Consider the following 15,470-nt stretch of genomic DNA (forward strand, 5'->3'; position numbering starts at 1 on the left):
TTATCTTGGGCATTTTTATGGAAGGGAGTAGGGGAGAGTCACTGCTTATGTTTCAGACCAGGCAAGTTTTGTTGAGGTAAGAAGTAAAGTGGTGTCCCTGATCTCTGCCTATAGCACCGCCACACGTCAGAGACACCCATCTCCCAGATGAAAACAACCAAAGTCTGCTGTGGTACCAGTCAGTTCTCAGCTCTCCCACTAGCCTCGATCCAGTCCAACTCACCACTAACTACCCTCTGGTGGCTGCATCAATAACACAATAAAAATGAAGAGTGTGTGTGTGTGTGTGTGGGAGCAAGATTAGTTCAGGTAATATAAGCAGGGCTTACTTAGAGTGAAGAAATAACATAACTGGTACCCATGCCCCAACACATCTTTACACATACCATTTGGAGTGCATATCCAGACAGTTATAAAGAAAGGAAACCCATTCTCCTTGAACTGACACACTGATCCTAGACAACATGTCATAGGCAGATACAGATTTACTTTTGAAACCTGTTTTAATATAATTTCTTCCACTAAGAAAAATTTAAATTAAGTATTCTTCTGATGAATATTTTTCTTTCCTTCCTGGAGAAAAATAATACAAAACAAACAAACAAACAAACAAACAAACAAAAACCTGCCTTACCTTCCACCCGTGATTCCAAGTACTTGTCCAACTCTAAATCTCTTTTCACGGCTTCATCTGAGACCTTGGGGGCATTTGCAAAGCAAACTAACACAATACTCATGTTATCTCGACTTCCCTGCATATTAAAGACAAAGAACATTTTTTCTATAGTTCAACAATTGTCTATTATTTAGTTCCAGAGTTACTAACAGCAATTAAAATTTAGCCATCCAGAACATATACTTTAGATAATCTTAAAGAATCACTTAAACTACAACCCTAAGGAACACGGTGTCTAGGTATGAGCATAAATATAGTTATTCTTGGATTGTAGTTCTAACTATTTTTACTCACCAGTTTACAGCCTAAGAAATGAAGATAACCTTACCCCATTATATCTTCTAAACTGCTTTTCATTCAAAATCACATAATCCTAAGAGTAACATCTGCAAGAGTTTCATGCTCATCAGTATAACACAACTCGACTCAATTTTGCTGAAAATTATCATGAAACTCAAGAAGCTACATGGGAGAAAAATCACATCCCCGAAGCTGTTCTTTGCCTTTCCATGCCTGCGCGCATGCATATCCATGTACACACACACACACACACACACACACACACACAGTTTTGAAGTTATATCAAACAGTTATAAACTTTACCTGGGCACCAGGGTTTTCTGTGTTTGTTTTGTTTTAGAAAGTCTCAAGGATTGCCTTGAATTTGCAATCCTCCTGCCTCAGCCTAACAAGTACTGAGTGAGATTGCAGGCATATGGCACCTGGTCAGGAAGGACAACTTTCTAATCCCAGTTCTTTACAGAGAGCCAGTTAAAACATTCTGTCTTTAGAAACACGTTATTACTAACGACTATCTTTTCATGTTTAACCTCCATTTCTTGTAAACTAGAAATAATTTTTCTTTTCCTTATTACTGTGAAGATTAAATACATGATTTATATATCATAAGTATCACATGAATAGCAGTTACATACTTTATGAACTCTGAATTAGTTGGCAATACATACCAGGAAGAAAAACAGAAAGCCTCTTTTCGTAGGGACTGGTTTAAGTAGGGCTAATACCTGACCATCACCTGACACTTGTAACTTAACCCTGGTAAATGGCAACCTGAAAAATGATTTACCATTGACAACCCTAATTCTCACTTCCGCCTTACGGCTGCTGTAAACAGTAACTGGACTAAGTGCTAAGAACAGTGCAGACTCCCAGAAAGCAACTATCCTGCAGTACTGTTCTGATAACCATGATTACCATAACCTTCCAAAGTTTCGTGAGTGTGGTAGTTTGAATGAAAATGGCCCCACAGGCTCATAGGGACTGACACTATCAGGATGTGTCACCTTGTTGAAGTAGGTATGGTCTGGTTGGAGGAAGTATGTGGGGGGTGGAGGGGTAGGCTCAGAGCTCTCACAAGCTCAAGCCAAGCCTAGTGTGTCTCAGTTCCTGCTGCCTGCATGCTGCCATGGTCCTCATGATAATATTGGACTGAACCCCTAACTATAAGCCAGCCCAAATAAAATAAAACTTGCTATACTCATGGATCTCTTCGTAGAACTAATGAAAACAGAGTTAACACAGGCATGCATGTGTATGCCAGTAATACAGAACCAGCACAGGAAACACTGATTTCATCTCAATCATTGGATCTTCATTGGCTCTCCTAAGGCAGGCAACACCCACTAAACATCTGTTTTCCATGGAATTAACCGTATGCATACAAATTTTTCCTTCCAAATTCCTAGTAATCTCAGTCTATTTTACAATGGAGCTAACCTTTGGTTCTATAATACAAATGAGTAGAATAAAGAAATCATGGAATTAAGAAATGGAAACAGAGGTTAACTCCATAAATATCCTTCCACTGTTAGGTTAAAGAATGAGCAAACCTTTAACTCATCCAAAACCAAGTTCTTAAAAACTGACTTCAATCTGAATAAAGATACACTCATAGGATCTATGATGATCAACGGTTTCCGCTAACGTGCAATGAACTGTGTGCTCCATCTAACCTCTTATTGCTACTGCTACTTCTTTCTTAGACTTTTAACACCATTGCCACAGACATTAAATTCCTTTACCGATCACAGCTATCCTGTAAGAACGTACCACTGGCATCAATTCAATCTCATTCAAAGGTAGTCACAGTTCCTGAAACCTAGGATACTTTGTACTAAAACTAAACTTTAGTCCAAATTACCAACCAGATAAACTGTTGGCTTTTCTCTCATAACCACTTTATTCAAATGCTAGAATGCTATGCAGTCATGACAAAGTCTGCAACTCTAAAACCAGATCTCTCTAAGAAATTGCTGGAAGAAAGAGGCTGTAATCTAAGAGCACATACGACGAACCCACTTTAGTCAGAACAATACACACTTTCAGGCAGGTTGGTCACTGAAGAGGGCAGAGCGAGTAAAGGCCTCTGCTGCCAAGCCTGACTCATGGTGCGTGGGAGGGACACCAACTCCATCAACCTGTCCCCGATTGCCACTTGTGCATTGGGGGATGGGAGGGTAAATCACACATGGTGAAAATTAAAGAAAATTTAAGAAAAAATTAAAATAAAGTGGTTATATATTATCCCGCATGGTTATACTATCATAGAGAGGGCAGGGAGAGAACAGAAGATTTTGGAGCTGGCCTAATGGTATATGGTGACCCAGTTTCAAAAAGAAGTTTGTAAGAAAAAATCCCTAGATGACTCATATAGTAATGGCGAGTACCTGGCTGGGTAGGGAGAAAACTTTTGAGTGTTTTCTTTGAATTTTCCATTTTATCTAGATTTTATTTCCCATTAACTGTCCATATGTTTTTATAATTTGAGAAAGTGCTACTTTTACTTACTACTCTAGGAAAACCATGTCTGCTTTACTCCCCAAAGGCTAAAAGGCAGAGACTCTTTCTATTCAAGAGCCTAAGGAAACATTTTAGAGTTGCTACCTATTGGTAATTGACTGCCATCCACTGACGGCTTTATAGTAAATTCAGCCTAAGAAGTAGAAAAGATATAGTAAGCAAAATTACGTATCAGAAAAGCTGGGGGCTGGAGAGACGGCTCGGTGGTTAAGAGCACTGACTGCTCTTCCAGAGGTCCTGAGTTCAATTCCCAGCAACCACATGGTGGCTCACAACCATCTGTAACGGGATCCGATGCCCTCTTCTGGTGTGTCTGAGGACAGCTACAGTGTACTTATATATAATAAATGAATAAATCTTAAAAACAAAACAAAACAAAAAAACTTGTTTAAGAAAGAAAGAAAGAGAGAGAGAGAGAGAGAGAGAGAGAGAGAGAGAGAGAAAGCTGGAACTGCTGTAAGTACTTGAGATCCTATAGCTGGAACTACTGTAAGCACTTGAGACCCTATAGCTGGAACTGCTGTAAGTACTTGAGATCCTATAGCTGGAACTACTGTAAGCACTTGAGATCCTATAGCTGGAACTACTGTAAGCACTTTGAGATCCTATAGCTGGAACTGCTGTAAGCACTTGAGATCCTATAGCTGGAACTACTGTAAGCACTTGAGATCCTATAGCTGGAACTGCTGTAAGTACTTGAGATCCTATAGCTGGAACTACTGTAAGCACTTGAGATCCTATAGCTGGAACTACTGTAAGCACTTTGGGATCCTTTAGCTGGAACTGCTGTAAGCATTTGAGATCCTATAGCTGGAACTACTGTAAGCATTTGAGATACTATAGCTGGAACTACTGTAAGCACTTGAGATCCTATAGCTGGAACTGCTGTAAGCACTTGAGATCCTATAGCTGGAACTACTGTAAGCACTTGAGATCCTATAGCTGGAACTACTGTAAGCACTTGAGATCCTATAGCTGGAACTGCTGTAAGTACTTGAGATCCTATAGCTGGAACTACTGTAAGCACTTGAGAGCCTATAGCTGGAACTGCTGTAAGTACTTGAGATCCTATAGCTGGAACTACTGTAAGCACTTGAGATCCTATAGCTGGCTTCTTCGGGAGGCTGGCTCTTCTCACTTTATGGTAAAAAGGGTTTCACCCATATCTGCTATTTCTATGGAGCCCCCTCTTTTCCCTCATCAAATCTTTTTCCCATTTCTTGACCAAGATGCACTAAAAAAAGAAACATTAACTGGGGGAAAGGAGGAAGATGAAGTCACACTGGGCTCAGAGAACAAACTGTGGGAGTCAGTAGTCTCCTCCCCACATGGCTCTGAGCATTTGCCCACTGAGCATCTAATGGCTACAGACAGACTTCTCACAGGCTTGCTGATGGTGCCTGTACTTGTGTGGCATGGAACAGTAAGGCTTGCACCTAGCAGACAGATCTAGTGTCATACTCTTTAACAGGTCAGTGTGCCTCAACAACTCAGGCTCAGGACACATAAGTCACCAGTGAAGTCAAACTTAAAAAGATCCACATGAATAAACTGATTTGCTGGTCTCTATATACCCCTGGCTGGCTTCAAACTCACAGAAATCTACCTGTGTACATTACAAGCCTGGCCCAAGAACTGAATTAAAATTTACAATTTTTTTTGCTATTATTACATCAAATTACAATTTAGATATTATGGGAATTTCACAAGAATCTTTCATAAGATCACATTTTCATAAGACTTTAATCAGAGGTAATACCATCTATGTGAAAAGCATTTCAGTTATCTTCTATGTAACTATATCCTTATATCTATCCTTATATGTAACTAACCTTATATCTTAGTTAGATGTAAGCTCATCTTAGATCTTAACTGACAGTCAATGAAAGGCAACTCATTCTTTTCAGCTTTAACTGCTATGAAGATCAGAATACAATCCTACTTCATGTAGCTTCTGGTAAGTCTTCCAGTATTTTCTGTAGTGCTTGACTTTAGTATAACAGAATTCTACTACATATAAGGTTTTAGCTGTTCTGCAATCCTGAGTGGGATGACTACTGTCAACATCAAGGATTTGGGTCAGAAGTCATTGTTCTATAGAGCAACTTCTGAAATATCGACAAGCTATAAAACACTCCAGCTAGTAAACTTAAAATATCTGTTGTCTCTTTTCAAATTAGAAGGCTGGGGCAGAATAAGTTAGCAAAGGGGCTTAATGTTCTTGAAGAAGGTTTCTGAGAATACAGAGTTTTCTCCAGAAAATACATAAAATTATAAAATTTTATGTTTGCTTAAATGTACTTACCATGTCTTTCAAAATCAAGAGTGTGTTAGTTCAAACAACAACAAAAGTTTACATACCTTATGTAAACAAGTGTCCACTACCCAATTGCACACATTCTCCAGGTCGTCCGACACCTCAAGCCTAGAGTTAACAAACTCACAGAGCTCCTCATTGCTCATCACATCCCAGATCCCATCACAAGCCAGGACGACAAATTCATCCTCTTCTGCTCTTAGAATCTCATAAACCTCAGGCTCTGGAGAAACAAGCTGCTCTGTGGGGCCCTTGCCATCAACACACTTGTAATCATAGTCCCCCAGAGCACGAGACACTGCTAACGACCCATTCACACGCTGTATCATTACACTGCCTCCTGCGTTTTGGATGCGCTCCTTTTCCATTGGATTACAAGGTTTGTGATCCTGGGTAGAAAAGCAGACTTGTCCATTCCTACACAGAACAGCTCGAGAGTCACCGCAGTTGATAAAGTAGATGTGTGTCGGTGAAATCATCACGCCCACTGCGGTAGAGCCGCTCCTGTCCATCCCGTTCCTCAGGTCTGAAAAGTTACGCATATATTCATCAATTTTCAAAAAGCCAGTTCGGATACCAGTCTTAACATTTTCCACTGACGGCTCAAGAGCAAAGCCTGATTTGTCAGCTGCCCTAAAGTCTTCATTGTTAGTGATGTGTTCTAATAGATGTGTTGAACAGTAATTTGCCACTCGGGATCCAGCATGACCATCATAGACTGCAAAAAACGACCAGTCCTCCAAGCCGTGAGGAATTCCCACAACAGCAGTGTGTGCGTCTTCCATTTCTACTCTCCATCCTTGCATACTGCTCAGGCCGTAACGCAGACCGTTCCCTGCACCGTGAGCATTGTGCTTTTCAGTTTTGGGTTTATCCAAAAATGCACCCATGTTTAGTAACGAATCTGAAAGAAAAAAAAAAAAAAAAAGGTTAAATGTTCATATTTATTTGTCATAGTTTGTCTGCAATGCTCCATTTATTCTTAGGTATTTTCAGAACTACCCAACTTACTGAGGTAACAACACAAGTTTCCTGATGCTGTTTTTCAGACACTTTTAGAAAAATGTTTTATTTATTTTTAAGTGTTGTTTAAGTTTATGTTTAAGTTTATTTATTTTTAACTGGTGTTTTGCCTGAATGTACATTCCCTGGAACTGGTGTTACATTGTGAGCCACCATGTGGGTGCTGAGAATTAAACCTGGGTCCTGTGAAGAGTCACTTTTCCAGTCATCAAGACATAACTTTAAACCCAGCACATAAGACAGAATCTGACCAACTAAATCAGAATCTCTGCAGACAGACCAGGTACCGGTGGACTGTTGGGACTGCTGGGTTGTCTCCCTTTGCATCAGAATCTCTGCAGACAGACCAGGTACCAGTGGACTGTTGGGACTGCTGGGTTGTCTCCCTTTGATTTTTTTTTTTTTTAAATAAGACTCTATGTCACCCACTGTCCTGAACTCACTGTGTAAACAAAGGTGGCACAGAAGTCACTTGCCTCTGCCTCCCAGGTGCTGGAATTGAAGGTGTGAACAACATGAGCTGATGTCAGTGTTTCTCCAAAGCACTCTGAGGAGATTATGCAGGAGACTGGCTTTGGCTGTGGTGGTGCACGCCTGTAATCCCAGCAAGGAGAGGTGGACGCAAGAGGATTAAGAGTTTGAGGAAAGCCTGGATTATACATCCCAAAAAAACTAAAGAATGTGCCAGCAGCCATGCTCAGAATTTTCAAGAGAAAACTGTTAAATGCAACTTGGTTAGAATTCTTTTTTTAAATTCATCTGGGCATAGTACCATACTCCTGAAATCCCAGATACCTATGAGGATGAGGCAGGAGGACCATGAGTTGTCTCAGAACAAACCAATACGCCCTGAGAAGCAGCCTTGCCAGCCATCTGCCATCGGGCCATCAGTGCTCTTCCCTGCAGTGACTTATAACCGAGGCTTTCTTTGAAGTCACTGTTCTGAATGAACAGCACCCAACTGACTGAATTTAAACTGCTATATCCCTTTTGAGTATATTTATTTATTATTTTACAAATTAACTTTTTTTAAATAAAGTTCCAAACTGATTTTATTTTAAGGCTGGGATTCTATCAATTTTTTAAAAGCACTGTAGGGTTGGGGATTTAGCTCAGTGGTAGAGCGCTTGCCTAGCAACTGCAAGGCCCTGGGTTCAGTCCCCAGCTCCGAAAAAAAGAAAAAGAAAAAAAAAAAAGGCACTGTAAAGGATCACTATCAGATTATGTGTACACATGTGGCTAAAGAATCACAAACTCTATGATTCATGCACCCACCACAGAGTTCATCAAGGCAGGAAAGCTCCCCTCTCTCATCTCTGGGCTCTCCTATCCAGTGGGCAAGAGCTTGAGTTTGCAGTTAGCATCCCTGCAGGTCCACCACTCTTAGTTACACACATATAACTTAGGTGCACACACTCAGGAGTCACACTGCTACACTGGGTGCTTCAGTCTCCCGCTCTTCTTGCTGAACACTATCCTAAGGTTCATCTACACGGGTACAGGTGAACCCAGTCCATTCACTATAATGAAGTACATATATCCCTATACCACAAGCTACACTCTCCACCACCAGTTAATGTTTGAATTATTTCCCCTTTCTTTTTATTGAAGGTAACAACATTTTAGAACAATCCTATTGTATATGTATGAATTTTCCTACAATAAAGAGACCATGGGGTTGGGGATTTAGCTCAGTGGTAGAGCGCTTGCCTAGGAAGCGCAAGGCCCTGGGTTCGGTCCCCAGCTCCGGAAAAAAAAAAAAAGAACCAGAGACCATAGGTAGGTAAGGAAGGAAAGGAGGGAGGGAGGAAGAAAGGAAAGGGAGGAGAGAAAGAAAGGGAGAAAGGAAGGCAGGGCAGAAAATATGTTTAAGCATCTTGTCTTGAAGACAGAAATTTTGGCTGTCATGTTGTAAGTGGGACACATATTCAGTTTACAATCACATCTGACTATAGTTCATATTTATAAACATTCATATAAAACTGATAATTTAGGAAACAAGAAAACAAAAATAGGGTTTTATTTTTTCAAAGAACAAGTCTTAGACATAAAGAAAAAAGATATACTAATCATTTATGTAACTTTGTAGACTCAAAATTAAGTGTGGCTATTTTTGTCTAAAAAAACTTAAGACCGCTATCTCTTAATTTTTTGTTTTGTTCTTTTTGTTGTTGTTGTTTTGAATACAGTGTTTCTTGTGTAACCTTGACTGTTCTAGAACTAGATCTGTAGGCCAGGATGGCCTTGAACTCACACAGGTCTGCCTGCCTCTGCCTCTGTACTGAGATTAAAAATGTGATCCACCAACACCCAGCTGTGGACATCCATTTTAATGGATCCCACCCAGCTCTACAAAGTCATAGTTCCTAAAAAGCCAGGTTTAGAGCTTCTGAGACACCCAAACTACTAAATTTCAGTAAGACTTTAACATCAAAGGAAGCAGAGGCAGGTGGATCTTTGTGAGTTCAAGGCCATCCTGGTCTACAGAGCAAATTTCAAGCCAGCCAGGGTTACATTATGAGACCCTGTTTAAAAAACCCAAAACACAAACACTAAACATAAGACTTTATCAACACTTAAGCCACACCACTTTACATACTTACTGTGCTTATGTCTCTCACTTTCACTTTCCAACACAGTGACTGACACACACACACACACACACACACACACACACACACACACACACACACACACACACACAAAAATGTACATAAGTACTGACTATGACAATGTTAGAAAGCCCAGGCTGCTGTCAGATCTACTGTAATCCCCCTTGGATGCCAAGGGGATGGGATTACAGCTTGGGCTGTCACACTGGCAGCTTTTTTTTTTTTTTTAATTTGTTTTTAAAAAGCGGTTTAAGCAGCCAATACTCCATCATAAACAAATGTGATATATTTGCTTGGGCACATTCTTCTTTGAGCTGAAGTCAACAGAAAATCCTAATATTATTTTGCAAAGAAAAGGCTTCAGGAGAGGAGTAACTTGTGTAAAGCAAGAATCTGCTTCTCTCAGATAAATTCTGGAGCACTGCATCCTGGAATGGGATCTGGGATAAGGCAATGTGAGAGTCACTACACGAAAGAGGCTGGCTGTCCCCACAAGGCATGCTCAAACTAGACTGGCATCTGACAGTGCTCTGTGTTTATTCCCTTTTAGGTATCATCCACCTTTTGCTAAAGTTTTAAAGATCGTATTTTATCTCAGTCACTGAGTCAAATTAATAAGGTCCTTTACCTCTGCCTCCCTTATGAGGGAACTAGTAAGAGGTAGGGCGTCCACAGAAAGCTGGGAAAGAGAAGTCCGGACTACTTCTGATTGTGACCTTTCTTCCATTCCTTCTGTCTGTCTGTCTCTTTCTTTGGGAGTGAGGGGGTTCAAGTCTCCCTGCATTGTCCAGGCTGGCTTCGAACTCCTTAGCACCCTAGCAGCCAGGAGGGAATGAAGGCAGGTACTATGGCATTTTACATAGCAAGGATTAGTTATATATTAAGGATCATAAAGTCATTTTCACCACTGACAGTTTCATCATCTCTAAGCTTTGGCTATGACATTTATATACTTCTTTTAAAAGGCTCATTAGTGCCAGGTTTTACTGAAATGACTCTACAATTTGTCATGTTAACAGGAAGCTCAGAAAACAAAAGTATACAGTCACATTTAAACTTCAAAGAACTGAGCAAAATAGTTTCAAAATATAGACAAAAATTTATAGAGTTTATAAAAACTAACAGAAGTGCACTTACTTGTGCCCACAGTACAAACCCATGTGAAAAACACAGCAACGCAACCAACTGTGCCAAGGAAGGAGAAGACTGTCTGCACACCATGCTTGATCCCTAGCTCTCCACAACATCTGGTTTCCTGGAAAAGAGCATCTCTTCCTATGGTGAAATGCTGGGTATGGAGTCTGAGTGATAAGTGAACTGACAGCTGCTTCCAACGGTTATAACAGTACTCAGCAAGGGTACAGCTCACAAGAAACAGGTGCAACTCAACTGACAGTCTTCCTAAAGACTACATCATATGAATGAACGAACGAACGAACGAACGAATGTTTCTATTGCTTGTTTTGTTCTGTCTCAAAGTGGGATCTCATTCTACAACCCAAGGCAGCCTTTACCTTGCAGCAACCTTCCTGTCTCACTCCTCAGTGCTTGGATTAAGAAGCGTAAGCAATTATGCCCAGCTCCTAGTTCTAGAGGAAAACCACAGTTCCCACGATAATGGCAACAACACATCCTCTTCTCCAACTGGAAAGAACTGGAAAGAAAAGCTGTCCTGGTTGGATTGGTTTGTCTGTCAACTTGACACAAGCTAGAGTTATCTGAGAAAAGGGAACCACAGTGAAGAAAATGCCTCCATAGGACTGGCCATGGGCAAGCCTGTGAGGGTTTTTCTTTTCCATTTAAGTATCTACCTACCTACCTGATTGTTTATAAGACAGGGTCTCCTTATGTAGCCCTGACTACTGTGGAGCTCACTGTGTAGGCCAGGTGGGCCTCAAATCACAGAGACCTGCCTGCCTCTGGCTCTGAGTACTGTGACTAAAGATTTCTTGATTGATGTGGGAGGGCCCAGCTCACTATGAACTGTGCCACCCCTGGGCAGGGAGGTTTTGAATGACATAAGCAAGCAAGCTGCTAAGCCAGTAAATAGCATTTCTTCACGGTCTCTGCTTCAGGTCCTACCCTAACTTCCTTTGACTGTGATGTGCGACTGTCAAGCTGTACAGACCTCTCTAACCCAAACGGCTTTTGGCGGTGGGGTTATCACAGCACTAGAAACCCAGAGACAAATGTGATCTACTGCACTTAAGCCTTCCTTCCAAACGCATCCACTTGCTCTCCTTGCACTCCAGGAGAGTCTCTGTCACAGACAGTTAGCCTCGTGCTGCTTCATTGAGTGACAATGCTATGTGTATAGATGTGTGCTCACGAGACATGGGAACAGATTAACTTCAACCTTCTGTGCAAACAAATCAATCTTCTTACTGACACTTATCTTTACTCAAAACTAAACCTGCTTGTTATACCGCAATTATTAGATTTAGGCACTTATTTACTTATTTATTTGTTTCCTTCCTTCCTTATTTTAGGGAAGAAGCCATCAACTTGACATGTTTAATTTGAGAATTTTTAGATTTGTTTTTAAGTTTCAGAACCAGGACCTTTCCATTTAGCCTACTGACCTCAGATCCCAATCCTCATGCCCTAGCTTCTGAGGGCTGAGAGTAAAGGTGTGTGCCACCATCCCTGGCTTAAAGAACTTTGCGATAGCAATACAAAGCAAAAAACAGACAAAAAAGGTATATCCTAAATCAAAGTTGAGCTACCCTAACCTTGCCTCTCTGAATTATCTATAAAGCCTGTGTAATGAATGGACTTTTAAAGAACTGGTCACAAGTATCCCATTGTTCTGAAATGCCCCAAACTAAATCCATGGGCACTCCAAATTCACAGGACAAGCAAGAGGAGGCATACATTCTGGTATGGACAGCAGAATTAGAACCAACACACTACACAGCACATCCTCCCTACCATGACTATGTATCCTCCCCAAACAAAGAGGACAGACGGGCTGAATGTCTATTTACGAAATAGGTGGTTGGGCAGGGCACAGTGGCACACGCCTTTGACCCTAGCACTAGGGAGGCAGAGGCATGTGGATTTCTCTGAGTTCAAGGCCCCTCTGGTCTACATACAGCCATGACTACGTGAAGGGGCCCTGTCTCAAAGATTAAACAGGAAAAAGAAGTAGGAAATCAGAAAGCACGTCTTTCTAGGGGTGCAGTAAAGAGAGGGTCCTTGGAGTAGAGGTGACTAAGAACAGCGAGAGTGGTATTACCTCTCTAACAGCGCTGACGGTGTGCTCTCAACTCTCGCACTTACTCATTTGATCCAGAAAGCAGATCCAGGACCAGCAAGCTAAAGAGCAGGGTCCTAGTTAACATGAAGTTCTTTATCAACCACCCCAGCGTTGAGGATCAAACCAAGATGTCACACAATACAGACAAGGGTTTACCACTGCTCAAAGTAAGCTTTTTCCCCCAAAGGTTATCTTACTAGGATTGCTAAAGAACGGAATGCAGTCAAGGTAAAAAGTGAAGTACAACCATCTCTCAACTAACATTTAAAAATGTACACGCTGACTCACTCCACTCCCATCTAGGGTCTCAAACAATCCTGGAGTTGTAGCTCAGTGTTAAAGCACTCAGCACCTATGAGATCTTTGCTTTGAGCCCTAGCACCACATAAAAAAGTAAACAAACACACCCAACGATGTGATAAATTAGAATATATCTATGGTTTATAAATACACAAGCATATTACACATATAAAGACAAAGGACGGAGGCAGGAGGGTCACAAGGTCAAAGTCACCTTTGGTTAAGTAGAGTCTGAGGTCAAACTGCACTCTCACCCAGACATACAGACGGACACACATACAGGAAAAGGAAGCCCTAGTTAAATCTTTTCCACCAATATGTTGAATAAGGTTAGGCTAATAAGAAAATTCCTTTTAGTCATAGTATAAAAACTTAGAAATGAATCCTTAAAAAAAAAGCTTATATAATAACTGCAAACTCTGACTCGACTATTCTATCTCTAGGGTGTATTAAATATAATATTCTTTCTTAAATTGACAATCTGAGAAATAGTACTATAATTGTATCCCTAAGGATAAAATAAGTATCCACAAATCAGTAGTGATAAAAATAAATAATTGAATATAAATGGAGAAAACAAAAATCACAAAACCTTATACACACAATACCCTGTCCTCCAAGAAGAGAAGCAGCACATTCCTCCCCATGACATGTGGATTAGGTACAGTAACCGCCTTTTCAAAGAACACGACTGATGGGGAGATTAACTTCACCACTAAGCCGACAAGTCCTTCCATCAGCCAAGGGATCAGGGTCAGTACCAACAGTCATAAATCACGTCCATATCAAGTTCATCACTTGATACATGATGGAAATAGAACATTACCCCTGTGGTCTTCCTCCCCACAGCCTATAGCCGCTAATCATAAGAAAAGCAGTGGATAAATCACAATATAGAGACATTTTACAAAATATCCAACCAGCGTTCCTCCAAATTGTGATGGTCATAAAAAGGAGGGAAAGTCTGAGAAATTGTCACAGGCAAATGGGACTTTACAAGACATGATGGCTAAAATATAATGTGGAACGTTTATGTAATTTGGCACATTTACATAATGTGGTATATTTACATAATGTAGCAGATGTAATTGAATCCTGGAACAGAAAGGAGTTAGGTAAAAATAATAAAACATGAATAAATTACAGGTGTGAGTTAATAATGTGTCAAAGATACAGCTCAGCAGTTCCCAGCAGTTAATACTCCTGCATGGTGTCTGCATTCAGTTCCCAGCACCAGCGGGCAGCTCACAGCTACCTGTTAACACCAATTCCAATGGATTTGACCCCTCAGCCTCCACAGGCACTTGAACATATTAAGTATACATGAACTCACAGAGGCACACATACACATACATATGAAAATTAAAAAATAGGGCTGGAGAGATGGCTCAGTGGTTAAGAGCACTGACTGCTCTTCCAGAGGTCCTGAGTTCAATTCCCAGTAACTACATGGTGGCTCACAACCATCTGTAATGGGATCTGATGCCCTCTTCTGGTGTGTCTGAAGTCAGTGACAGTGGACTCATATAACTAAAATAAATAAATCTTTTTTAAAGAGTCACGAAAAAATAAAAAATAAAAAAGTCACAATCTGTGACTCATATAAAGAAATTAAAAAATAAATCTCAAAAACTAAAGCCCCAACACTTGCTCACTTCACTAGTAAGTAGAGCTAAACAGTTCTTACGAGTGTTGGAATGCTATCAGAACCTGGTACTGACAGGGAGGAGACAGCCATCTGAAGCTCATTTACTTGGCTGGCAATGGGTGAGAAGTGCCAGCTAGGAACTCACAAGGACTGTCCCAAGGGTACCTCCCTGTGGGCTCACTGACTCTGCAGTCAGTGTCCTTTTGCTATACTCTGTGATTACAAGCTAGTCACTAAGCCCCATCAGATTCAAGGGGAAGGGAGGAAGTCCCACTTCTTAAAGGAGAAGACTAAAGATTTGCAGGTGTGTCACTGGTTGAGAGAATATGCTTAGCAAGCAAGAAGCCCGGCGGTTCAACCTCCAATGTGGTTTTTAAGAGTGCGTGAGTGCCGGTGTGCGTATCATCAAAGGTCTGGATGTAGACACACCACGTTTCACCATTATGGACCAAGGTGGGAGGCCTTCCTGAAAGCCCTAAGCTGGCAGGAAGGCAGAGGCACGTGCATACTCCCACCACAGAGGTAGACAAGGGCATCAAGGTCAGCCTCAGCCTCAAAAGGAGCCAAACAAGTTCAATGGCCGCCTCAGCTACACCAGACACTGCCTCAGAAGAAAGGGTAGGGCCGTAAGTCTGCATACGGAACACTGAAATACTTTTGGTTTGGTAACTCCTAGAAATTTTTGGAAACTTGAGGAAGGTAACCAACTGCTCAATGAGGTATTCAGTAATTTCAGGTGACTGATTTAGAAACTGCTTAAATACAAGAATATTCCATGAAATGCTTAGTGCTCCGCAATCACCCTACAGTGAAGA

General features: G+C 41.0%; 1 protein-coding gene across 4 annotated transcripts in view; it reads right to left on the reverse strand.

Moving 5' to 3' along the window:
* Ppm1b (protein phosphatase, Mg2+/Mn2+ dependent 1B) overlaps positions 1-15,470 on the reverse strand; it is a 58,303-nt gene that overhangs the window by 21,725 nt on the left and 21,108 nt on the right. For all 4 annotated transcript variants that reach the window (XM_032908750.1, XM_032908748.1, XM_032908749.1 and 1 more), the window contains exons 2-3: positions 5,858-6,717; positions 635-752 (exon numbers count right to left, since the gene is read on the reverse strand). In XM_032908750.1, the coding sequence (XP_032764641.1) occupies positions 635-752; positions 5,858-6,703 (964 nt within the window). In that variant the 5' untranslated portion in view covers positions 6,704-6,717. The remainder of the gene's footprint in view (positions 1-634; positions 753-5,857; positions 6,718-15,470) is intronic.

This window comes from Rattus rattus, chromosome 7 (assembly GCF_011064425.1).
Source record: "Rattus rattus isolate New Zealand chromosome 7, Rrattus_CSIRO_v1, whole genome shotgun sequence".
Lineage (NCBI taxonomy): Eukaryota > Metazoa > Chordata > Mammalia > Rodentia > Muridae > Rattus > Rattus rattus.